The sequence below is a fragment of the Melozone crissalis genome, unplaced genomic scaffold, assembly GCF_028551555.1.
Source record: "Melozone crissalis strain CALT ecotype California unplaced genomic scaffold, PUWL_Pcris_2 ptg000032l_1, whole genome shotgun sequence".
Taxonomy (NCBI): domain Eukaryota; kingdom Metazoa; phylum Chordata; class Aves; order Passeriformes; family Passerellidae; genus Melozone; species Melozone crissalis.
In genome coordinates this window covers 2,975,471-3,002,176 of record NW_026535810.1, presented here as the reverse complement: position 1 = coordinate 3,002,176, position 26,706 = coordinate 2,975,471, and the positions used below count along the sequence as shown (strand labels likewise).

Below are 26,706 nucleotides of genomic sequence, written 5' to 3'. Positions count from 1 at the left end.
CATTAAACTCATGAGGGCTGAGGACTATGACATCAAGTTTAAGGAGGTCCACCTTTTCCTCAGGGCTGAAAAACTCTAATTAATTCTTCACACCTTCCCCAACAGTGTTAATTTGCAACTCCAAAGCTCTTTGGCTTTGGACAAGTTCATTTAACTGGTTTTTCAGGTTTTGGGCTAGCTTCTTCTGGGCATTCCATTCTCAGTCTGCCCTGAGGTGGGCTATTGTTTCAGCCCCCAAGGCTATTTGCAACTCAGTCAGATCTTTCTGTTGCTGCTCCACAACATATTTCTCTTTGAGTTTAGCCTCCACTGGTATGGATATCAGGTCTTCTCCTTTGCTGGTGTTCCCTCTCCCATCTTTTGCCAAAGTTCAAGTTTTTCTGCAACTAACTGTAGACTTTGCCAATTTTCCTTAGTCCACATTGCTCTTTATGAAGTTGGACAATGTTTATAAGCTTTTAGCAATTCTATTAGTGGATGTGAGAAACAAGGCTCACTCTTTAAAATTTTTATAAGTTTAATAAGGGATAAAAGAGACATTACCCGGTGCTCAGGGGCTTGGCAAGCTGCCAGGAGCAGCCCATTAGCTGAAAACAATTTTCTTACATACTTCTCCATTATATCGGATAAATACATATTCATGAGGATTATACATATTCAAACATTCTTGTGGGTTTACATATTCTGGGAATTTTTTTTGCCTGGCTCGACTTTTGACTTGTCTTCATGCCATCCTGTAGATGAAATTCATATATTTCATTTCTTCTCGAAGCTCTGTTCCATTGTTTGACACTTCCTGATAATCTGGAGGGTCAGTATGAAATCTCTCCTTGCGTTTCTCTCTTAGTATTTTTTCTCCTGGTTCTTTTCACTGTTACCATTCAGATAAGATACTCCACAAGTACATTGAACCAACATAGCTCTTAACATAAATAAAGGCATTTAACATTAACACATAGTCTGTTTTAATACTTTGCAAAAGTCTAAGCTATATATAAACTACATACTGCTTACAAAAAACAGGGTCCATCATATTTAACTGATACTCTTGGACACTGGTTTGGTCAAAAGGGAAGTTATCAGTGTTCAGGTAACATCCATCCACAAGAGGAAGAAATATGGACCTTTAGTGAAGCAGTAAGTCATTTGCGCAAACTCAACCAAAAGTCATTTACCACTGTGTACCCTGAGTATGGCTGATCCCAATTCCAACTTGTGAATTGTCTCAGCCCTGCATTGTCTGGACAGCAGCTTTGCCTGCCTGTGCTGAGGGAGTGCATCTCACCTGCCTGTGCTTCTATTTGCATGCCATGAGCCTTGACCAGGAAAAGGAAAGGTGGAGAAGGAAGAGATGAGGTTGTGGGCTGGTCTCAGGAATTGTTTTTCCCTTCCCTATTCCTGCCACCCTTTAGAGGGAGTCTCCCAGCCTTTGGCTGCTGAGAAGCTATGGATGACTTAGTCACCTCCAAGGGAAAAGGCACAAAGGAAAATCTACTACAAGGAATCCCACCATTTTCTTTCTCCAGCTATTTTCCCTGAGCAGACTGAAACAGTTGTTACAGAACGAAGGAGGACTCAGAGGCACATACATGAATGCAAAAAAGCTTTATTGAGTGTAGAGGAAAAAAATACTCAGAGTGGCTCAGAGAGGGCACCAGGAGCATCTACTAAGATGCAGTGGAGGTGTCCCTCTGCTTGGCCTGCAGAGGGAGGGGAGGGCAACAGGTCTCCACAAGACTGGCTTGAGGAGACATGGACAGAAAAGGAAAGAGCAAAAAGAGACAGGAGAAGAAAGGGACAATGGCTTGAAATTAAAATTACAATGTCCCAAAGCTCTGTCTCCTGACCAGGACCAGGTGCTGAGGTCATGGAGGTTCTTGCCCAAGGTTGTCAGCAGATTTAGCAGGGACGGCACCTGCTGCCACCATAGCAGTTGGTGATGCAGGAGAGGTCAAGGCCCCCAGAGCTGATGGGCACTCCCTGAGAGCTCAGGATGCTGCCAACAGCAGCAGAGGTGGAGGATCCCACGGCGGTGTTCTGTGGGAAGGAGCTGAGGATGGGGCCAGGCAGGGTCACCAGCACAGGGGAGGGTTCAATGACGACATGGGAGTCCTGGCACTGCCTGACACAGCACTCAGTGCAGCTGCTGCCCAGGGGGCAGGGGCCACACGGCTGGCAGCAAGGGTCACAGGGTCTGCAGCAGGACATGGCTCGGGCTCACAGGTACACCTAGGATGGAAGGAAGGGAGAAGCACAAAGTGAGGACAAAGGAGAACCAGTGCTACCACCAAACACCCTGACACCAAGGCACCTCCTGGCCCCCATTGCAGTGCCCAGCTCAAAGCCCAGGAGCCACCTCAGCCAAGTCCCAGCCTCTCTGCCTGCATAAGATCTTCTCTCGCCCGCCCTCTCCCAGCACAAGCAGCTCCCAGCCCTGCACCATGACAGCTCCTCTCAGCTGAGATCTCCAGCCAGGCAAGAGCTGCTCTTGAAGCAGGCGGAGAAGCAGCTTTGCACTCACCTGATTCCTGAGGAGGAGGAGGTGAGAGAAGTGGATGAGAGAGCCTAGACTTGGGCTGCCTTTTATAGCAGACCTGCACTGCCTCAGGCGTAGAGGCACCTTAGTGGAAGCCATAATTTTCCAACCAGCTCATGTCAAATGCAAACTATCCCACCTAATAATGGGGCTGTGTCCTGTTTTCCTGCGCTGCTGCCTTTTTATTTCCTAGTGCATTCCACGTGCTTTCTTTTATGCAAACTTCTCTAAGTGTCAAGATGAGAGGTTCATGAACTTCAGGGCACAAAGACATCAGCACAGGCACAATGCTCAGATCAAGGGCTGGCAGCATCCCCTGTGGGCAGGTGATGTGAACCTGTTTCATGCCTGTGGATTTGTTTATGGCAAAGTTGTCAGGAAATGGGCACCACTCTTGTGCTTCTCAACTTCATGCCCAAGGTCTCCATTGTTTGGGCACTTGACAGAGCTTCAGGTTGCTATTTCCTTCTTCCACTCTTCTCCTTCTTTTGTTGTCTTTATCTCCTTGGGCCAGTCTAGTGAGGCTATTTTGCCCTTTCTCCTTCCACAGGAGAGGCTGAAGGATAACCTGCAGGATCTCCACTGCATCTTAGTGTCTGTCCCTCATACTCCTAGTAGGAACTATTCCAGTCTGCTCACGAAAAGATAGAGGAAGAAGAGGGTGGGAGTACCTACAGTGGATTTTACTTTGTGCCCTTTCCCTTGGACCTGATGAAGACATCCCCTGCTACTCTACAGCCAATGGCAATTAGACCACTTATCCAAAATATACTGGTAGTGGAGATAGAAAACAACAGTGCCTGGGAACAGTTCACAGCTTTATCTCTTCCTTTTCCTCTGTTCTGTTGCCTGGTGTACATGGCCAGCACACAAGTACAGATATGTACCTCACACCTCCTCTAGCACATGGTTAAAGGGCCCAGCTGCTGTTGTTACATTCAGTTCTCAGATATTTCACACGTTGGAATTGGTATCAAGCACACTCAAGCTATGCAATTGCTGTGTGTTGACATTTGGCACACAGAAGAGTCGCTCACTCACCCTCCCCTGCTACAGCCAGGCAGTGGAGAGGCAAAAAAAATATAACAAAGGATTTATGAGTGAAATAAGAACCAGGAGAAAACATTTCAAGGGCAAAACAGGCTCAATTTAAAGTTTCAAAGTGACTTTATTACTACCAGAATCAGAGGAGGATAATGAGAAGCAAAACAATCACTTTATACACCTTTTTCACCCCCAGACCCTCCATCCTTCCCACTGACAGCACAGGGAGATAGGACATGGGGGTTTTTGGGTCAATTCATCACTGAGATTTTCTTCTGCTGCTCCTGGAAAGGAGTCCTTCCCCTGTGAGGCCATGGGGCCCCTTCCATGGGAGACAGTTCTCTGTGAACTTCTCCGGCATGGGTCCACTCTCACAAGCAGCAGCCCTACAGCACCACCTGCAATGGGAGTCCCTCCCATGGGCAATCAGTCCTCCCAAAATTGCTGCAGTGTGGGTCTATCTTTCCACGGGGTGCCCTCCTCCAAGGAAAGACTACTCCAGCCTGGAAGCAGGGCCCCCTCTCTCTACTAGGTTTCCCACTGGATCACAGCATCCTCCAGGCATCCACCCACTCTGGCATGGGCACCTTCCCCATGAGCTGCGGGTGGATCTCTGCATTACCCATGGATCCCCATGAGCTGTGGGTGGATCTTTGCATTCCCTGTGGATCCCCACAGGCGGTGGGTGGATCTCTGCATTCCTGTGGATCTCGAGGGGCTTTGGGTGGATCTCTGCATCCCCTGTGGATCCCCATGGCTGCAGGAGCACAGCTGCTTCACCATGGTTTTCACCACATGCTGCAGAGGAATCTCAGCTCTGGCGCCTGGAGCACCTCCTGCCCCTCCTTCTCCACTAATCTTGGTGTTGCCATGTTGTTTCCCTCACATGTTCTCAACTCAACAAGGAGAAAAACTGTGTGACTTTGTTTTGATTTTCTTCTTATATCATCATCAGAGAGGCATTACCAACTTCTATCATCGGCCCAGTCTTGGCCAACAGCATGCTGATCTTCAGAGCCATTAGTGATTGGCTCTTCTTATGTCCAGAAACCAAGGCTTCACCTGCTCCTAGTGAGACCCGAGCAGTGGTCTCAATTGCCAGCACTCAAATCATCTCCAGGACCTCTTCACTCTGTGTGACCCCTCCACTGTCATCCTTTGTGCCTGACCCATGCGCCAGTTGCTCACCCATCACACAATGTTTCTATCCAGAAGGATCCTGTGAGAAATGGTATCAAAAACTTCAGAGAATTGCATAAAAGATTACATCAGTTGGCTTCCATTCATCAGCTAGGTGGGTTACCTTGTTGTGAAAGGAAATTAAGTCTGACAAGGAGGGCTTTCCTCTCATGAACTCACACTTGTTGTGAAAAATGACTGCCTTGTTAATAATGTTTTTGAATACCTCCAAGAATTACCTTCTCGTTAATTTCACCAGGCATTTTACTACAAGTCTAGACTTAACACACGTGTACTCACACATATCTTCATGGAACAAACAAAAAACTGTGCATTCAAATAAGGCCAGGAAACATCATTAGCTGAATCTCTGTTGTGGAAACGCAGTATGTCCCCTCACAGCAGAGTCCTTGGGCACGTGGGAGAGAAGTACAAGAGCAGTGACCATTTTCTGAAAATTTTGCCACCACCATGACCACAGGAATGACAGAGGTAAACATCATCTCCCCACAGGGAATGTCAATAACAATTAATCTCACACTTCTGCCTGTGCTGACGTCTTTGTGCCTTGGAAATCATTGATGCTCTCATCTTGACACTTACAGAGAGAGATCTTCATATAGGAAAGCATGCGGAATTAGCCAGGAAATGAAAAGGCAGAAGTGCAGGAAAACAGGACACAGCCCCATTATTAGCTGGGATAGTTTGCATTTGACATGAGCTGGTCAGAAAATTATGACTTCCACTAAGTTGCCTCTGCGCCTGAGGCAGGTCAGGACTGCTATAAAAGGCAGCCCAAGCCTCTGCTCTCTCATCCACTTCTCTCACCTCCTTCTACTCCTCTTCAGGAATCAGGTGAGTGGGAAACCTCTCCTCCTCCTCCGGCTGCTTCAAGGCAAATTCTTGCCTGGCTGGAGGTCTCAGCTGAGAGGGGCTACAAGAGCCCAGGGCTGGTAGCTGCTTGTGCTGGGACAGCAGAGTGGAGAGAAGGTCTTGTGCAGACAGAGAAAGGCTGGGACTTGGCTCAGGTGGCTCCTGGGCTTTGAGCTGGGCAGTGCAATGGGGGCCAGGAGGTGCCTTGGTGTCAGGGTGTTTGGTGGTAGCACTGGTTCTCCTTTGTCCTCACTTTGTGCTTCTCCCTTCCTTCTATTCTAGGTGCACCTGTTACCCCCAGCCATGTCCTGCTGCAGACCCTGTGAGCCTTGCTGCCAGCCCTGTGGCCCCACCCCGCTGGGCAGCAGCTGCAATGAGTGCTGTGTCAGGCAGTGCCAGGACTCCCATGTGGCCATCCAGCCCTCGGCCGTGGTGGTGACCCTGCCTGGGCCCATCCTCAGCTCCTTCCCACAGAACACCGCCGTGGGATCCTCCAGCTCTGCTGCTGTTGGCAACATCCTCAGCTGTGGCGGAGTGCCCATCAACTCTGGGGGCTTTGACATCTCCTGCATCACCAACTGCTATGGTGGCAACAGATGCCGTCCCTGCTAAAGCTGCCTAAAGTCTTTAAGCAAGAACCTCAGAACCTGGATCTGGGAAGGAGATAGAGATTTAAGACATGGTATTTAGTGTCTGAGCCATTGTTCCCTTCTACTTTTTTTGTCTTTCCTCTGCTGTCCATGTCTCCCCATGCCAGCCTAGGGGGACTCGTTGCCCTCCCTCCCTCTTTCGGGCAGGCAGATGGACACCCTGCAGGAACTCCACTGCATCTTAGTGGCTGCTCCAGGTGCTGTCTGTGAGCCAACTCTGTTTCTACTTTACATTCATTAAAGTTGTTATGCATCCAAGCCTTGGCCTCTAAGTTGTCCTTCTTTCCGTGGCAACTGTTCCAGTCTACTCAGGGTAGAGGGTGGATGGGCAGAGTGTAGGACTCCCTGTAGTGGATTTTCCTTTCTGCCTTTTCCATTGGAGTTGATGAAGAACATCCCTGGCTACTCCACAGCCAATGACAAACAGGGAAAACATGGCTCCAAAGGGTGGCAGGAATGGGGAAGAGAAACAGCAATGTCTGGGACCAGCCCACAACCTCATCTCTTCCTCCTCCTCCCCTGCATTACCCAGTCTAGGGCCCATGAGCAGCACATGTGGTCAAAGGCAGATGAGACAGGTACCTCACAGAGTCCTTCAGCATCTGGCAGGACCCAGCTGCTGTGCAGACATGCAGGGCTGAGGTGGTGTAGAAATTGGGATCAGCATCTGCCAATCAAGTTACACAGGCCGTGGGGTCCCACCCTTAAGGTGTAGAAAACACTCAAAGTTCATAAATGCTCAAGGTCAAAAGGAATGGCAAAAGTCAGAGGGTCTGCATAAAAAACCAATGTTTTATTTGTAAATTATACACTTAGTGTGGATCTTGGTTATGTTACAGTAGTCCCAGGCATACTATATAAGCACATGGCAGTGGGTTTTGGATTAAGTAGCTTGGTGAAAGAGAAGAGATAAAGAGAGAGAACCAGAGAGAAAAAAAAGTCCTGGTACCATCATCAATCCAGTGGGTGAGATGTCAGTCCTGGTACCAGCATCTATCCACCTGTGCTAGTCCAGTCCAGTGAATGTCCAAGGTCCTGAGGCCAGTGCCCAGATTTGGAGGGATACCTTTTCATGGATAGATTTGTCTACCCCAATTATAGGTTTCTTGCTTTCTATGCAAACGAGTTCTCATACACAGTCTGTTCTTTCAGACTTTTCTGGAAATGGGTTGGAAGTTTCAGGGGTTTTTGGTGACCTTGATCCCCCTACAGCCCATGTGCACATTGTGGCCTTATTCATCTCCTTGTATTGTTTCATGTTTTGCTTCTCTTCAGGAGCTACAGCAAGGTTGGTTAGTTGTTCCAGGAAAGTGCTGTCCCACCTCTGTATGGCCCCTTCTCCAGCCACATCCTGTTTTTTCTCACAGCATCTTCAGAAACTCCTGAAGGCACAGCTGGGCTCAAAATAACAGCTCAGGCACATAATGTCCCCATGGATCTTGTTTGGTTCCCCCCATGTTCTTCCTGCCCAGAGCTCATGGCACAGACACCATCTATGTCCTCCTCACTGAGCACTGGTCTAGGAGCACAGAAGAGGAGGGACTCTTGTTCATGTCTCAAACCCAGACTGATGGCTGTGCAGCCACCTGAGGGTTCTTGCTAAGAAGCTGTGAGAACAAATGGGATGTGGCTGGAGAAGGGGCCATGTGGAGGCAGGACAGCACTTTTCTGAAACAAATGGCCTTGTTCTGCCTGGATACTCCATCAGCTGAATCAATTCTTGAGCCAGCACTGGTGACCTGTCTTCCTTTCTTTCTCTCATTTAATCTCTCTCTCTTGCTTCTCTTTCACTCTACCATATATTGACAATTGTCTTTGTTTAAAAGACAGGTGTCTGCCAAGGAAGGTGGGAACCTTCACGGAATGGAAAATACTATACCCTTCCCTCCAAATTATTATAACTTTGAAAATATGGGGTGTCAGACAAAGATGGAGGAAAAAGAATAACAGTCATTTACTAATAAATACATTAATAACAATTCAAACAAACAACAGCAGCAAACAGAACCAGACACTCAGGCCCGGCCTCTCTCAGCCACAGGCGCTTTCCCCTTCGGTGCAGTTCCGGGCACAGCCAGCAGGGGCGCTGCTGGCTCCTGGCTGGGCAGGGCGGGTGCAATGATTTCCCCGCGCCAGCAGGTGGAGCTGTGGTGCGAGCTCAGCTCCCTCATGAGGCGATGGCGGCGATGGCGGTGGAGGGGAGGGGAGGTGGCTCCATTTGCAAAAGTCACGGGGAGCAGCCGGTCTCAGTGCCGCTACTGAGACAGAGTCGAAATTCTCCAGAGTAGAAAACCATTTTGATTTAGGTGAAATGTACATCTTTGAGTCTGTGGTTAGAGAACACAGCTATGTAGCCTGACTGCAAAGCCTAAGCTCAGAGAAACTGCTTCAGTGAAGGACAGAGATAAGGGAGGGGAGGCAGAAGGTGATAAAGAAAGACAGAGAGAATGCTGTAAGAGCAGGTCAACCTGACCTAGGAATTCTTTCTGATAAGGAAGAACTAGTGGCACATGTCATGGGAAATTCGTAAAAATGAATATGTATGAACCTATTGTGAAATTGTATGCATACATATTTGAGAGGTAAATAAAAAGGGGAACTGAAGTTCCCAGAAGTACGCATGTCTTTTAAGGAGAGCAATCTCCACATGCGTCCGGTGCTGTATAAACATACCAGCTTTACAACTTTCACAAAGTTGTGGAGTTTTTGGTTATCTCCTGAAAACACTATGGATGGTGAAATGCGCTGTAGGAGGAACCTCTGAGTGGTGAGCTGGAACAACAGAGGTGACCAGGCTCATGGAGGCAAATGAAGCATTGCAAAAACCCCTGAAGCCATGGCAGGAGCAGTGGGGGTCCGGGCAGAGATGGGGAATTGAATTAAAATGTGGCAAAAACCACCAGAGCAGGGGCAGAAAACAGTGGAGCTGGGCAGCTGGCAAAGGAGAGCGAAGGTGGAGGAAGCGGGTTGTTTTGAGTTTTCCCCCGGCTCTCAGGTGTCCCATGTGATGTCCTGGTGATGGCAGCAGCATCAGGGCTCCTGTAAACAGCCAGGAGATGCTCCTTCCAGAGAGAGGGAGCACACTGGGGTCCCAGGCTTTTCCTGAGGCACCCAAGCAGATGGTGAGAGTCCCTCCCAGCAAGATCAGTGTAGGAAATGTCCCAGTTCAACTGCCACTCTTGGAGCAGAGGCTCACCCATGGTTATACACTTCGAGCAATTAAGGGTTAACCTGTCTAGGCCAGCTCTGCTGAGACTTGTACTGTTTTATCTTTCCAGGAACATTACTGGGAATTGCGCCAGCACACCCCACTGAAAATTGAGTTACTTACCAAAGAACTGCTTATCATTTTTGTTGGAGGAATTATTGCCAGCAGGAACCAAATTTGGTCGACATGCCAACAAGCTCAACCCACAGGTTGAAACCCTGACTGCTCTTGTTTATGTTAATCAATATGGTAACCATATGCATTCTGCACTACGCCCACTTCTCTCCTGTGGGTGCAATTTACTGGAGCAGCAATTACAAAGGAAGGTGGCATTCAAAAGGTAACCTGGGATAATGCAAAAGGGAATTCTACTCATAGCAACTAGATAATAGTAGCAATTCTTAATTTTCTTTTATGACCCCACTAATTGTAAGCCACAATTTATGTTGTAAACAGTGCATGGTGCTTCAGTATATATCATATACCAAATCACTGTGTCAGGATTAAATCCCAATGGAGATGGGCCTGATGGAATGGATGTGCTTGTGTGAGAACCTCTTGTGATTTTGTATGTGCAAACAACATTATTGTACATGCAAGTATTTGTGCTTGTAACTTTGTTGACACTATGGGATGTGATTTCAGTTATTAAGGTCCTCTTATATCTCACCAATTGTTATGATTTAATTATGCATTGTCTTAAGAGCAGCAGCCTATTCCTACTGAATGAACCTCACTTGGATTTGAAAAATGCCATTGAAGGTAGCTGGAGAAAATGGACAGAAAATTTTGATTACTATTCATCCTCATGTAGAAAAATCCACCGGGTGATGGAGCAACCAAAGAAAGACTGGGAACACAATTGTTGGCACATTTTATTTGGATGGTCACCAAGAGCAACTGAAGTTCTTAATAAAATGTTGCACCCTGTGATTGTCCTTCTGATGTTAACCTTTTTGTCTTTTATTTTCATAATCAGATTGTATATTAAAATTTGGAGGATTATAAAGAAATTAACCCCCAAATTCACAGATAATTTATATAGTTTTTCTTCCTTCTCTATATCTTTCTCTACTTCTCCTTTTTCAGTCCAAGTCCATATGGATGTTTGAGCCACAGGTGGCGCAGAAGCCCAGATGATAAGGTGTCACAAACACCAATAACAGATATCCAGGGAGCCAAACAACAGCTGTTGGTAAGAAGGCACCATGAGAAAAAACAGGCTGTGGCTGGAGAAGGGGCCATACAGAGGTAGGCAACCCATTTTTGCAACAAACATCCTTGTTCTCTCTTCTGGAGACAAGCACAACACAGTACAGTGCAAACACAAAGTGAGTGTGGACTGTCAGTCAAAGGTTGACCCAGCATCAGTGGGCACTGGTTTGACCAAAGGCCTCATCCAGAAAGAACTCGATGGACAAATTACATACATTCATACAGGTGAGAAATGTCACAAATTTATAATAAAGCCCTAAGACATTTGCACAAATTCAGCTGAAATTCATTTACCACTGCATTAGCCTGCATATAACTGATAGGAAACTTGTCAATTACCTCAGCCCTGCATGTCTGGGATACCAGCTAAGCCCTGCCTGTGCTGAGGGAGTGTATCTCATCTACCCATGCTCCTATGTGCAGGCCATGGACTGCAGACAAGATAATTGAGGGGAGGAGAAAACAGAAGTGAGGTTATAAGCTGTTCCCAGACATTGCTGTTTCCCTAAACAACTTTTCAAACTTTGGAGCCATGGTCTTCCTGATGACCCTTGGCTGTTGAGTACCAGGTATGACTTTGTCAGCTTCAAGGGAGTTGAATCCTCTTCTTCCTCCACCAATCTCCCTAAGCAATATGGAAGGCTTGCCAGAAAATGAAGAATGACTCAGAGGCCAAGGCTTGGATGCAAAAGAACTTTATTGAGTGTAAAGAAAAGGACGTGGTTCACAGTGGCAACCAGGAGCAGCCACTAAGATGCAGTGGAGCTCGTGCAGGGGGTCCATCTGCCTGTCCTAAAGAGGACAAGAGGCAAACAGGTCCCCAGGGCTGGCCTGGGGACACATGGACAGCACAGAAAGAAGATGGAATAGTAGGAGAAAGAAATCATCCTAAAGCTGTAAATAGAATGTCCAGAAGCTCTATCTCCTGCCCAGAATCATGTTCTGCCAAGAACCATGTTCTGAGGTCTTGGAAATTCTTGCCAAAGGATGTTGCCAGCAGATTTAGCAGGGACGGCACCTGCTACCACCATAGCAGTTGGTGATGCAGGAGAGGTCAAGGCCCCCAGAGCTGATGGGCACTCCCTGAGAGCTGAGGATGCTGCCAACAGCAGCAGAGCTGGAGGATCCCACGGCGGTGTTCTGGGGGAAGGAGCTGAGGATGGGCCCAGGCAGGGTCACCAGCACAGCAGGCGGCTGGATGGCCACATGGGAGTCCTGGCACTGCCTGACACAGCACTCAGTGCAGCTGCTGCCCAGGGGGCAGGGGCCGCAGGACTGGCCACAGGGGTTGCAGGGCTGGCAGCAGGACATGGCTTGAGGTCACAGGTGCACCTAGGATGGAAGGAAGGGAGAAGCAGAATGTGAGGACACATGAGAAGCAGCACTGCACCCACACACCATGCAGCCAAGGCCCACATTGCAGTGCCCAGCTCAAAGCCCAGGAGCCACCTCAGCCAAGTCCCAGCCTCTCTCTGTCTGAACAAGACCTTCTCTCCCCTGCCCTCTCCCAGCACAAGCACACCCCAGCCCTGCGCTATGACAGCCTCTCTCAGATGAGACCTCCAGCCAGGCAAGAGCTGCTCTTGAAGCAGCAGCAGCAAGAGACTGAGGAGAAGAGGCTTTGCACTCACCTGATTCCTGAGGAGGAGGAGGTGAGAGAAGTGGATGAGAGAGCAGAGACTTGGGCTGCCTTTTATAGCAGTCCTGCACTGCCTCAGGTGCAGAGGCACCTCAGTGGAAGTCATAATTTTCTGACCAGCTCATGTCAAATCTGAACTGTCCCAGCTAATGGTAGGGACTGTGTCCCAGTTTCCTCCATTGTGGCTTTTCCATTTCCTGGCTTCTGCCACGTGCTTTCCCATATGAAGGGTCATTTTTCAAAGTGCCAGGATGACAGCATCAAGGATTTCAGGGCAGAAAGACATCAGTGGACAAAGAAGGTTTAGATTAAGGGCCAGTGGCATCCAGGTAATGTGTACCTGTGTCATTCCTCAGGACTCCGGTGGTTGCCAGAAATCAACCCTGCTCTCATTTTTCTTGTACACATGTCCAAGGTTCTGCACGTGACATGAAACAGTTTTTCTTTTGCTTCCTTCATTACTCTGTGATCAACACTCAGTGTTATACTCAGGTGGGCTTCTGCTGGGAGGTTTGACCCTAGTTCTGTACTAAGGGTACTCAGATTTTGTGTTCTCTCCTGTCTCCAGTGACATGTGATTAAACCTCCGCCTATGAGCTACCTTTTAGAGAGAACTGGATTTATTTTGTCTGGTGAAAAGGAGGCCAAGGGGAAAATTTATCATTCTAACAATTCATGAAAGGAGGCTGTAGCAAGGTGGGTGTCAGTCTCTGCTCCCAAGTAACAAGTGATAAGACCGGAGGAATTGGTCTCAACTTGCACCAGGGGAGGTTTAGATTGGATATTAGGGAAAAATTCAATATCAAGCATTGGAACACACTGTTGAGGGAGGTGGTTAAGTCACCATTCCTGGAGGTGATTTCAAAGAAGTGTAAATGTGGCACATGGGAACATGGGTTAGTGGTAGAGCAGGCAGTGTTAGATTTAGTGTTGGACTTGGTGATCTTGCAGGCATTTTCATGATTCTGTGACTGTGAAGCTATCAGGAGTCTTGGGCATTTGAATTAGACAATTAAGAATGAGACAATCAAAAGATCAGTGCAATCAGGGATTACTACACATACAATGAACCTTTTCTTCTCCACGTATCTGCTAACCCTAGTGAAGAATGGCCCTGCATGGAGCAATTGGTTCCTTCAGACCTTACTGCAATTGTTCTTCCTCGTCATGTTTCCTTTGTGAAGATCTGGCACTCCTCCACTGCTGCATCAAAGCTGATGGAGACTTTCCTTGTCACCAGGAAAACCATTGCTTCTTGCAAACCTTGGTCATATGTACATTGGGTTTGTGGCCATCTTCACCCAGGTGGTTCTGCTGACTGGCCCACCTGCACCCAAGAAAGCAATTGCTTAATCCAAGTCCCCTGATGTGGCCTCTGCTGATCCTGATCCAGCAGCTGCTCCCACCCCATTGTAAGTGTCAAAGAAAGGCAAAGATTTGGAGAAGATATGCTATGAGGAAAGACTGAAGGAGTGTAGCCTTTTCTCCCTGGAGAACAGGACTTTTGGAGAGGACCTTATCACAGTATTTTAGTGATTAAATGGCATCTACCATGAGCACTGAGAGTTTCAGCACAAAGACCAACATGGAGGGGCTGTCCATGAGGGTCACACACTGAGTGAAGAGGAACTGGAGATTATTTGAGTGCTGGCAACTGAGACCACTTGGGTCTCAGCAGGAGCAGATGAAGCCTTCATTTCTAGACATAGCAAGATGTGCACAGGGGCCAGTAAGATGGAGAAAGATCATGTCTCTGTCCTGAACTGAGGGCAGGAGCATGTGTGGAACCTCACAGGTTTCATGGGACACTCTGTACCTGAGTTATTCTGAGCCCAGCAGTGCCTTGAAGAGATGCTTATCTGCATGCAGGAGACCATGGATATCTGGGCAATAACATGGATTAGAGCATTACTCAAGACTGAAGGCAAAGGAATTTTTATATCCTATGCCTACTGCTGCCACCCTTTGAACTTGTGATTTCATTGGTGGCCTCTGTTTGCGCAGTAGTCAAGGTTGTCTTCATTAGCTCCAAAGGGAAGAAGACAGAGGAAAATCCACTGCAGGGACTCCCACCCCCTGCCTTTTTTAGCTTTGCACAGGAGCAGATTGGAAGAGTTGCCACAGAACAAAGGAGAACTTGGAAGCCAAGGCGTGAGAGCACAACAACTTTAATGAGTCTAAGGAAGAAAAGGAGACCACTGGGGCAATCAGTAAAATGCAGTGAAGCTCCTGCGTGGTGTCCATCTGCCTGCCATGCAGAGGGAGAGAGGGCAAAATATCCCCACTTAGACTGGCCTGGAGAGACACAGAAAACAAGTGCTAAGAAAGAGCAGATGGGAGGAAGCTCTGTCGTGTCCCCTCACGTGGCAGTCTTTGGGTGTGTAGGCAACAAGCACAAGAGCAGTGACCATTTCCTGACAACTTAGACAAAACCAAACCGCTCAGAAAGTATCCAAGTGAACATCACCTGCCCACAAGGAATGCCAACAGACTTTGATCTGAGACTTCTACCTCAGAAATCCTTGAGATGCTCATCCCAGCACTTACAGAATGAGATCTTTACCTAGGCAAGCACGTGGCAGAAGCCAGGAAATGAAAAGGCAGCAGTGCAGGAAACCAGGACACGGCTCATACCATTACCTGGAATGGTGCATATTTGACATGACTTGGTCAGAAAATTATGGCTTCCACTAAGGTGCCTCTGCGCCCTAGGCAGTTCAGAACTGCTATAAAAGACAGCCCAAGTCTCTGCTCTCTCATCCACTTCTCTCACCTCCTCCTCCTCAGGAATCAGGTGAGTGCAAAGCCTCTTCTCCTCCTGCTGCTTCAAGAGCAGCTCTTGCCTGGCTGGAGGTCTCAGCTGAGAGGGGCTGTCGTAGTGCAGGGCTGGGAGCTCCTTGTGCTGGGAGAGGGCCGGGGAAGGAAGGTCTTGTTCAGACAGAGAGAGGCTGGGACTTGGCTGAAGTGGCTCCTGGGCTTTGAGCTGGGCACTGCAGTGTGGGCCAGGAGGTGCCTTGGCTGCATGGTGTGTGGGTGCAGTGCTGCTTCTCATGTGTCCTCACATTCTGCTTCTCCCTTCCTTCCATCCTAGGTGCACCTGTGACCTCAAGCCATGTCCTGCTGCCAGCCCTGCAACCCCTGTGGCCAGTCCTGCGGCCCCTGCCCCCTGGGCAGCAGCTGCACTGAGTGCTGTGTCAGGCAGTGCCAGGACTCCCATGTGGCCATCCAGCCGCCTGCTGTGCTGGTGACCCTGCCTGGGCCCATCCTCAGCTCCTTCCCCCAGAACACCGCCGTGGGATCCTCCAGCTCTGCTGCTGTTGGCAGCATCCTCAGCTCTCAGGGAGTGCCCATCAGCTCTGGGGGCCTTGACCTCTCCTGCATCACCAACTGCTATGGTGGCAGCAGATGCCGTCCCTGCTAAATCTGCTGGCAACATCCTTCGGCAAGAGCTTCCAAGACATCAGAAGACAGACCTGGGCAGGAGATAAGGATTTGGAACATTGTCTTTACAATATGAAGCCATTGTTCCCCTCCCATTTTTTCCTCTTTTCTTTGCTGTCTGTGTCTCCTCAGGCCAGTCTAATGGGGACATATGACCCTCCCTCCCTCTTTTGGGCAAGCAGATGCACACTATGCAAGAGCTCTACTGCATCTTAGTGGCTGCATCTGATGCTCTCTGTGAGCTACCTCCTTTTCTTCTTTACACTGAATAAAGTTTTTTTGCATCCAAGCCTGGGCCTCCAAGTCCTCCTTTGTTCTCTAGAAAATCTTGCAGTCTACTCAGGGAAAATAGGTGGAGGAAACAGAGAATGGGATTCCCTGCAGTGGAGATTTTTCTTCCTTTTCCTTGGAGCTGATGAAGTCTCCCCTGGCAACTCAGCAGCTAAAGGCCATCAGGAAGACATTAGGCAACAGTTGTGAAGGGAAACAAGAATTCCTGGGTCCAGCCGACAGCTTCATCTCTTCATTCTCCTCCACTCCCTTACCTAATCCAGTGATGCAGCCACTGGATCCTGGGCTACCACTGGAGAAATTCTGGCACCACTCCAGGAGTGAGGAAACAACTGAGATTTGGATTTTACCTGCAACTGAAACTGAGGAGCTGCTTGCTCTATAGTGAAGAATGTCACAGCCATAGCAGGGGTTGGGCAAAGGAAAAGGAGAAGGCTCTCTGGTGTTGAGGTTCCAACAGAGAAGAGCTTATTCCTAGTGAAGACATCAGGAATAAAAAACTCTTGAGTGTGACTGGGCTTGGATTTTATACAGTTACAAATCAGGGGGTGGATACAAAAAAAACAACCAATAGAGAGATATCAGGGGAGGAGTGAGGGGATTACATCAACAGATCAGAACCAATCAGGGTAGGTGGGAGGAGAGGGTGAGTCACATGGGCCAATGGGGCGTCGAAGTTTAGGGAAATTCCAAAGGGGTGTCGCAGTCTGGGATTGGCCCAAGGTAAGAGTGGCAGGGAAGGTTCAGGAATAAGGGGCTGGGTTGCCTTGACAGGCAGGGAAAGAGCTGGAACAAGGGGTGGGGAATGGCAGGAGGGACAGCTTTGAGGGAGGGTAAAACCCAGGGACAAACCAACTCATGGAGAACAGAACAAACCACTTAACAAACGCCATAGGGCATATCACTGTCACCCAGCAATGATGAGGAGAGGGAGAGGAGAGGAGCACTGTCAGGAGCACTGACAGGAGCACCTTTCCTCAGGAAATCATGGGGCTGCTATTACTTCAAGGTCTCCCACCTTTCTGGGTATTTATGAGCTAAGATACATCAAGACAAGGCTTGATGGTGTCTGAAAGCAGAGCAACCAGGGGATGTCTTCCTCAGGTCCAAGAGATTGTACCCTTAATAGCTGCTCCTCCATGGTGCCCCAAAATTCCGTTGCTCTGTGAATGGAGAAGGGTCTCCTTATGCCCTCACCCACTTCCATAACTGAGCAACACCTTTCTTCTTTGGCATTCAGAAGTGCAACCGAGGGAAAGACCATACAGACACGAGACTTGAATGCAGCAGAACTTTAATGAAATGAAAGAAGGAAACAAAGCCACTGAAAGTGGAGGTCAGCAGCACAGGCAGCACCAAGGGCAGCAGAGAGTCTGCACTCCTTGGCTCTGGAATAGTTCCTACATAATATTAGTCAACCTGCCCCACAAAGGGGAGAAACCAAATGGTCACTATCAAGCTGGCCTTTGGGGAACATAGAAGCACATAGGAACCAATGCAAACAATGGAAAGGGAGAGAAAGGCAAGTTTGGTCAGCTTTTGTGCAAACAGCACTCAAAACAAGATCCTCTGCCCAACACCGTGTTCTGAGTTCCTCAGGATGTCTCGTTGGGGCTCTCTTAGCATCTTTAGCAGGGACGACACCTGTTGCCACCGTAGCGCCTGGTGATGGAGGAGATGTCAAAGCCCCCAGAGTTGATGGGCACTCCGTCAGAGCTAAGGATGTTGCCAACAGCAGCAGAGGTGGAGGATCCCACCACGGTGTTCTGGGGGAAGGAGCTCAGGATGGGCCCAGGAAGGGTCACCACCACAGCAGGTGGCTCAATAACAACAGTGGAGTTTTGGCACTGCCTGACACAAGGCTCGTTGCAGCTGTTGGCCAGTGGAGTGGGGCCACAGGGCTGGCAGGGACGGCACTGGGTGTTGCAGGACATGGCTTGAGGCTGCAGGTGCACCTGGCAAAGAGAACAGAGAGGAAACAGAGCACAAAGCTGGGTGGGTGGGTGAGGAGCAGCCTGGTTACCCCATCACAAAAGAGCCAAGGCCGCCATGAATGGGAAGCTGGAGACTGGTCCAGGAGCCCTACAAAGAGCAGCCTGGCTCAGGAAGGTCTCTCCCAGGCAAAGAAAGCAAAAGGCACCACCGTCACCAGCCTCTCCCCATGCCAGCCTCCTCCCTACTTTCCTCTCTCAGGACCAGATGCTCCAATCCCCAAATATGAGAAAGCCAGCATCACTCGAGATACCCACCAAGCAGAGATCTCACTTTGGCAGAGAAAGAGAAGGGGCTTCAGACTCACCTTGTTCCCAAGCAGAAGGAAGCAAGAGAAGTGGATGAGAGAGCAGAGATTTGTGCTGCCTTTTATACCTGCCCTTGACTGCCGCAGGAGCAGGGGCAGCCTTTGCAGAGGTAACAATTTCCCAGCAAGCTCATCTTGAATGCAAACCAGCACACCTAATGATATGGGCTGTGCTTTCATTTCCTACACTGCTGCCTTTTCATTTCCAGGTTTGTTCCGTGCCTGTTCCCCAGTGAAGGTTTCTTCTGATCCCTGGGATTAAAGGCCTCAGGATTTCTAAGGCAGGAATGCAGCAGTGCAGGCAGAAGACTCAGTTTATGTACTGCATGGGCCCAGACCAGGAAAGTGATGCTATCCTGATCACTCTTCTGGGGTTGTTTGAAGTGTTATTTTCAGGAAGAAACTGCAGCACTCATAGAATCATAGAATCACATAATCACAGAATGGCTTGGTCTGGATGGAACTCATTCATAAAGAGAAGCAGTGACACTCACTAGATGAGATTGTTCCAAGCCCCATCCAAGCATCGCCTTGAACACTTTCAGGGATGTGGCAGCCTCAGCTTCTATGTGAAGTTCCATTGCCTCACCACCCTTTTAATGAGGAATTTGTTCCTAACATCAAATCTACATCTTTCCTCTTTTAGTTTAAATCATTCCACTTTTTCCTATCAGTATCTGCCTGTGTAAAAAGTCAGCATCCATCTTTTTGTAAGCCCCCTTCACACACTGACTGGCCTCAATGAGGTCTCCTCAAAGCCTTCTCTTCTCCATGCAGAACAACCCCAAATCTCTCAGCCTGTCTTCAGAGCAGAGTTGCTCCAGCCCTCTGAGAATCTTTGTGGCCTCCTTTGGACCTGCTCTAACATGTCTATGTCTTTCTCATGCTGAAGGAGAATCACTGCCCTCACCCTGCCAGTCAGGCCTTTTGTGATGCAGCCCAGGATGGCTTTCTGGACTGCAAGTGCAAACTGTTGGCTCACGTCCAGGTTTTCATCCACCAGAACTTCCAATTCCTTCTTCACAGGTCTGCTCTCAATGGGTTCATCTCCCAGTCTGTCCTCATGCGTGGGATTTCCTAATGCAGGTGCTGCACCCTGCGCTTGAACTTCTTAAATTTCATCAGGTTCTCATGGGCCCACTACTCAAGTTTCTCCAGGCCTTCTTGGATGGAAATCTCCTCCTGGATGGAAATCTCCTTCTGTAGTGTCAGCTCAGCTTTGTGTCATCTGCAAATATGCCAAGGGGACACTTGATCTAATATCCCTGTGACTGAAAAAAATACTAAAAAGCAGCAGTCCCAAGACAGAGCCCTGAGACAAGCCCCTGTTCCCCTACCTCCATGTGGTCATAGAGCCACAGACCAAAGCTGTGTCCATCCAGCCATTTTCACAGTCACAATAGTACACCCTTCAAATCCATGGGTATTGGGTTTGCATGGCCTGGCTTTGGTAGCAGGAGGGCTACAGGGCTGGCTTCTGTTGGAAGTTGCTGGAAGCTTCCTTGGTGTCCAGCAGAGCCAAAGCCAGCTGGCTCCAAGGCAGACCCACCACTGGCCAAGGCTGAGCCCTTCAGAAATGAAAGTGATGCCTCAGGAATAACACATTAAAAAGGGAAAAAAAAAAATATTGCATGGCTGTAATTGGGGCTAGAGAAAAGCAGAGTGAGAATATGTGAGAGAAACAGCTCTGCAGACACCAGTGGAGAAGGAGGAGCAGGAGCTGCTCCAGGCTCCAGAGCTGAGATGGTGAAGACCACGGTGAGGCAGCTGTGCTCCTGCAGCCCACAGAGGGAAGCCTCTGCTGGAGCAGAGTCCTGGCAGGGACCTGTGAAGAGAGGAACCCATGCTGGAGCAGGTTTGCTGGAATGACTTTGTGAGGGTTCCTGAAGGACTGACCCCATGGAAGAGTGCCCCACATTGTAGCAGTTCTTAGGGAGCCATAGCCTGTGGGATATGGTTCCTAGGCTCCTTCTCATTTTGGGCAAGTTATGGAGAACTTTTCCCATGGGAGGGACCCCACTCCTCTCCTTGAGCAGCAGCAGGAACAACCTGTGATGAATTGACCATGAGACCCATTCCTGTCTCCCTGCTCTGTTGGGGGGGAGGAGGAGGTAAAGCTGGGAAGGAGGGGGAGGTCGGGGGCAGATGTTCAGATTTTTGGGTTATTTTTATAAGACTTATTTTACTTCTCATTATCCTGCCCTACCTTTATTGATAATAAATTCAATTAATATGCCTTAGTTGAGTCAGTTTTGCCTGTAACAGTATTTGGTGCGAGGTCTCTTCCAGTCCTGATCTCAACTCATGAACCACTGTTATATTTTCTCTCCCCTGTCCACTTGTAGAGGAGAGTGACAGAGTGGCTTTGGTGGGTGCCTGGCAACCAGCCAGGGTCAACCCACTACATCAATCTCTCCAATTTGGAGATAAGGACTTTGTGTGCGCTGTGTTGAAGGCCTGACAGAAGTTTAGGAAAATGACACAGTCTTCCCTTACTGAGTGTTTCAGTCACTCCATCTTTGAAGGCCACCAGATTGCTCAGACATGACTTGCCCTAAGAGCAGTCTTGCTGTCTGTTTTGAATCACCTCCTTGTCTGAGTATGACTTACAGCTGCTTTCATGAGGATCTGTTCCATGATCTCCCCAGGCATAGAGGTGAGGTGTACTAGTCTGTGATTCCCTGGGTCCTTTGTATTGCCTCTTTAAAAATCCAGTCTGCTTCTGGATGCCCAAGGATTCCTGTGCGTGAGGATGGGTCATGTCCTTCCCTATTCCTCCCTCCTCAGCTCACCCTGATGGTTTTTCGTTGTCTCCCCGTGTGTGTGCACTGGGCTGCAGGCTCTGACCCCATCCTACCTAACTCTGCCCTCAGGAAAAACTTCTGGCTTGTTTTGACTTGTCCACTCTCTGAGCAGTCTGTGAGCACACAAACAATGCTGGGAGCTTGCCTGGGGCCTTGCCCTTCCCCACACGGCTCCAGCCCTGCTGCTCCTGTCTCCTGGTGTCCTCAGCAGAGTTCACAGCAGGGTGTGTTCCTCCTACATGTGTTCATGTCTTTGGTGCTCTTGTGTGCAACCAGACTAATGTGAATGCAGCACAGGTGCATATTTGACAGGTGTATATGAACCCATGTCCTTTTGTGTCTCTCCTCACAAACAGATTTTGTTGCTCATGGCAGGGACACTCTCCACAGCTCTGTGCAGGAGCTCTGCAAAGCAGCAGGAAGATAATGCAGCTGAAAGGTAATGGCATCAACCTCCTGGAAATGTGTCCAAAAAGAGACACTGTAATCAATCAATTTCCTGAACCTTGCTTGTCCTGATCCTTCAGAGCTCATACTCCACGGACGGTGATGCCAAGCCCCAACAAGGACTACCAATTTAGATCCTTAATTTAGTTGAGTTTGACAGGATTTGCACTGCCTCAGTATGATGGGCAGCCCCTCTCTGCCTGCCTCACTAGGTCAGGACACAGCTGCTAGAGAGTTCAAAAGGATGGGATTTGGTTTATCCTGGAGAAAGAATAAGGAATCCTATTTACTCTCCTTGTTCAGGCCGTGTCCAAATGGATCTGCTTCCAGTGAATTGTTGGTGCTTCCAGGCGTGGGACACAACCTTCCTTCATGCCTGAGCCAATGTCAAATGTATTGATCCAGATCATCAGCCTGGAGCTGTGTCAGGCTAAGATCTTGGCCCAAAAAGGCACTGAATTAAAAAATCACAGTAAATGTTATTGGTGTGCACTGGATAGAAGGACAAACACTGTGTGTTGCAGAGGGGAAGCCAATGAACAGGGTTATTGGGCAGATGGGGTGCCCCAGCAGTCACTCTGTGGTGCAGATGTAACAGTGTCCCCAGGTAGGAGTGCTGCTTGTGCCCTGGGTCTGCCTGTGGAGCAGAGAGAGAGAGTGGGGGACTCCAAGGGTGCCAGGCAGAGCAAGGAGCTGGATCACCCCTATGTTAGCAATTTACCCAGTGACAGCAGTGCAGGTCTTGTGGGTGAAAAAATGAGGCTGGGCATCACAAGAACATTGGCCAAAGAGATGGAGGAGTGCAGAGACTCTTCCCTAAATCTCCAGCAGGAAAGTGTTCAGGGAACTTTTCCTGTTGGTCCCTTCATGCTTCAGCTGCTATTTGAGCTTAGCTTTGCCTTCATCATCTCCTTCCTTACATTCAGGGAGCTGTAGACATCTGAGATGTCCCAACCTTTTAATCACTCACTTAATCTGAGGGTAGGAGTCAAAAAAGAAATTTTGGAGAATCACAGGGGAAAAAAAAAAACAAACAACTAAATGTCTACATTAATAGTGAAGCCAGATGTTCTTCACAGAAACTCAGAGATTACTGCCATGACCACATCATGGAAAGAATGAAGAATGTTGTACATTAGTAGGCCAAACTTTCTCTGGGGGCACTCTGTGCCATGCTGTCATCAGTCCTGTTACCCACTGTCTATAAACAGTGAAGGGATGGCTAAAATATGAGGATTTCCAACAGGTATGCACAGGGTACATTCATTAGAACTGCAGCCTGCAGAACTTGGTTTACACAGTCCCCCATCAACCTGATTGCCAAGAGAGATGTGTTCAGTGCCCTGATACCTCTGTCTTCCTGACTGACTGTTGGTCAAACAGGCAAGAGGAGGAAATGCCATCAAAGGACTTTAAAACCTCACTTTCTAAAAGAAAAGGACACCTGTCTGCATTCCAGACTCCCAGATGGGGAAAGGATAATTTACACCATCTCCATCATGGATGGATGGATGGATTAATGGATTCTGTTTATCCAGCCCTTCCTGACTGAGGCCTCTGATGTGCTTTTGATCAAAACAATGCTCAAGAGCATCAGACTAAGCAAGGGGGACATTTGTGAACAAAACTTGTCTTCCACAAACAGCTTACAGATACTGCTAAGTGTGTTCAGAACGACTTTGCACAGAGTTTTTCTGGAACAGCACTGATCCAGAGAAGGACCTTACACAGCAGGGCCTGTGAGGCCCTGAGCCTGAGCAGAGCTACTCCATCTGTGGTTGGGAGTGACAAGGTACCTCCCAGCAGTGAAGGGTCTGTGGGCTTCCATTACTGTCCTTGGACTGCCCTGGCCCATGAGGGATCACAGGGACTCCAGTGTGAGGCCCAGGGTTGTTAATCCCAGAGCTGACTTGTGAGTGGTGCCAGGCCTGCATGCCTGCCAAAACCTGAGCCCTCCCATGGGCCTTATGTGGAATGAGGAACTGATCCCAGCTGCCCATTTGTGCTGGCCATGGTCTGAGACTGGGCAGTGGAGTGAAGATGGAGATGAGGCCTGAGGCCATTCCACACAACCACACTTCTGACATCCTTTGGGAACATTTTCTGTCTACCCCAGCACAGCACTGACCAGAGCAAGAGGTGCTGCATTCCCATGATCCTGCAGGTTGGTTTGTTTCCAGGACCTCCCATGAAATTCTAGTTGTTATATGAGGTTTTTGTAGGAGGTGTTGAGGGTATATCTGGGCAAAGACACTGAAGGGAACGGGCTGATCACCTTTCAGCTGGGGATGTTTTGCATCCTGCCCCAGAATTCTTCCCCTCATAAGACCCTCTGAGTGTATCCCAACTTCACATTTTTCTGGATGAAGGATCTCACCACATTGTCACCTTTTCCTCTACAGGATCAACACCATTTTACCCAGGCAGCTTGCAAGGGCATATGGGGAGTGAAGGAAAACCTGGAGACCCAGCCTGAGATGCAAAAATCTTTATTGAGTTTAAAGAAGGAGTCAAGGCCCTCAGTGCAGGGTTCTGGATGGACAAGCAGGACACTTCACCTCTTGGCCATGGTGAAGTTGATGCAGGGCATCCATTTGCCTTCCCTGTAGAGTGCAGGCTGGCTTGGAGGATCCTTGCAGCCGAGGGGAGCAGAAGGAAACAATGAAAATAGAAACAAGGAGATATGCAGGAAAGACATAGGGCTTTCGAAGTGCCTGAGCTGGGCCCTTCTTTCCAGCATATTCAGGAGGAACTAAAGATGGTCAGTTCCTCTGAAAGAAATGACCTGAAGATTCTTCCTTTGTCCAGCACCATGCCTGGAGATCCTGGAGATATTTCCCAAGACCAGCACCATTAGCAGGGGAGGCCCCTCCTTCCACCGTAGCGCCTGGTGATGGAGGAGATGTCAAAGCCCCCGGAATTGATGGGAACTCCATCAGAGCTGAGGATGTTGCCAACAGCAGCAGAGGTGGAGGATCCCACCACGGTGTTCTGGGGGAAGGAGCTCAGGATGGGCCCAGGAAGGGTCACCACCACAGCAGGTGGCTGAATAACCACGGTGGAGTCCTGGCACTGCCTGACACAGCACTCATTGCAGCTGTTGGCCAGTGGAGTGGGGCCACAGGGCTGGCAGGGACGGCACTGGGTGTTGCAGGACATGGCTTGAGGCTGCAGGTGCACCTGGCAAAGAGAACAGAGAGGAAACAGAGCACAAAGCTGGGTGGGTGGGTGGGTGGGTGAGGAGCAGCCTGGTTACCCCATCACAAGAGAGCCAAGACCGCCATGAATGGGAAGCTGGAGACTGGTCCAGGAGCCCTACAAAGAGCAGCCTGGCTCAGGAAGGTCTCTCCCAGGCAAAGAAAGCAAAAGGCACCACCGTCACCAGCCTCTCCCCATGCCAGCCTCCTCCCTACTTTCCTCTCTCAGGACCAGATGCTCCAATCCCCAAATATGAGAAAGCCAGCATCACTCGAGATACCCACCAAGCAGAGATCTCACTTTGGCAGAGAAAGAGAAGGGGCTTCAGACTCACCTTGTTCCCAAGCAGAAGGAAGCAAGAGAAGTGGATGAGAGAGCAGAGATTTGTGCTGCCTTTTATACCTGCCCTTGACTGCCGCAGGAGCAGGGGCAGCCTTTGCAGAGGTAACAATTTCCCAGCAAGCTCATCTTGAATGCAAACCAGCACACCTAATGATATGGGCTGTGCTTTCATTTCCTACACTGCTGCCTTTTCATTTCCAGGTTTGTTCCGTGCCTGTTCCCCAGTGAAGGTTTCTTCTGATCCCTGGGATTAAAGGCCCCAGGATTTCTAAGGCAGGAATGCAGCAGTGCAGGCAGAAAACTCAGTTTATGTACTGCATTGGCCCAGGCTGGGCAAGTAATATTACAGTCTGGATAACTCTGGTGGGGCTGTTTGAGTTCCAGCAATCCTCAGCTGGCTGCCCAAGGACTCCTGTGCATGAGGATATGTCATATCTTTCTCTTTCCCTCCCTGTGGTTACTTCTTCCCTCCATGGACTCTGCAACTGGCAACTGGTTTTCACCCCAGTGTGCCTAACTCTGCTATCAGGAGAAAATTCTGGCTTGTTTTAACTCATGCCCTCTTTGTGCAGCACAGAAAATGTCATGGGCTTGTCTGGCTCCTTGTCCTTCCTCACAATGCCCCAACCCTGCTGCAGTTGTCCCCAGGTGTCCTCAGCAGAGCCCACAGTGTGTTGTGCTCCTACAAACTTGACTTCATCAGGACAGAGAGGTGGGCCCATGAAATCCTCATGAAGGTCAAGAAGGCCAGGTGTAAGGTCCTGAATTTGACTTGGGTCACCCCCAAGGATGGACACAGTCTGGGTGATGAGTAAACTGGGAGCAGCCCAGCCAAGAAGGACTTGGGTGTGCTGGTGAATGAGAGGCTGGACATGACCAGCAACATTCACATGCAGCCCTGGAATTGCATCCCAGAATTGTATTGCCTCAGAAGAAGATTTACTACCAGCTATAGAGAAGTGGTTCTCCCCCAATTCTCTGCTCTTGTGAGACCCCAGTGAGCACTGTGTCCAGTTCTGGGGTCCCCAATGTAAAGGTGCTGAAATAGGTCTAGATGAGGTCACAAAGTTGCTCAGAGGGCTGCAGCCCTTCTGCCATGGAGACAGGGCTGGGAGAGATGAATGTGTTTAGCCTGAATATGGTACTGGGGATACCTTAAATCACATTGCAGTGCCCAAAGAGGATACAAGAGATGAACTCTCTCTTTTTTACAAGGGCATGGAGTGACAGGACAAGGGGGAATGGCTTCCCACTGACACAGAATAGATTTGTACTAGTTATTAAGAAAAAATTCTTCCCTCTGAGAGTGGTGAGGCCCTGCACATGTTGTTTAGAGGAGATCTGGCTGCTCCATCTCTGGAAGTGGATGCTGTGGTGCAGCACATATTCCTGTGATTTTCACAGTTGCTTCTAGATCCAGGGATTTTGATGATAAAAACTGTCCAATAAACCTGACTTGGGGCAGACTTATTGGAGGCTACACCATTAACAAGCCGAAAGAACCTTGTCAATGTTCTCTGCTTACAATAACACTGCAATT

General features: G+C 49.0%; 1 protein-coding gene and 3 pseudogenes across 1 annotated transcript; 1 reads left to right on the top strand and 3 right to left on the bottom strand.

Annotated features, from left to right (window-relative positions):
* Positions 1–1,899: 1,899 nt before the first annotated feature.
* On the bottom strand, positions 1,900–4,206 carry LOC128940055 (feather keratin Cos1-1/Cos1-3/Cos2-1-like; annotated as a pseudogene).
* Positions 4,207–5,475: 1,269 nt separating this feature from the next.
* On the top strand, positions 5,476–6,244 carry LOC128940206 (feather keratin Cos1-2-like; annotated as a pseudogene).
* An 11,460-nt stretch (positions 6,245–17,704) lies between these two features.
* Positions 17,705–18,509, bottom strand: LOC128940132 (feather keratin Cos1-1/Cos1-3/Cos2-1-like). The gene is given in 3 exon segments (XM_054281436.1): positions 17,705–18,031; positions 18,376–18,471; positions 18,474–18,509. Coding segments are annotated over 3 exon segments (459 nt in total).
* Positions 18,510–24,479: 5,970 nt separating this feature from the next.
* Positions 24,480–25,292, bottom strand: LOC128940204 (feather keratin Cos1-1/Cos1-3/Cos2-1-like; annotated as a pseudogene).
* Between the last annotated feature and the right edge of the window lie 1,414 nt (positions 25,293–26,706).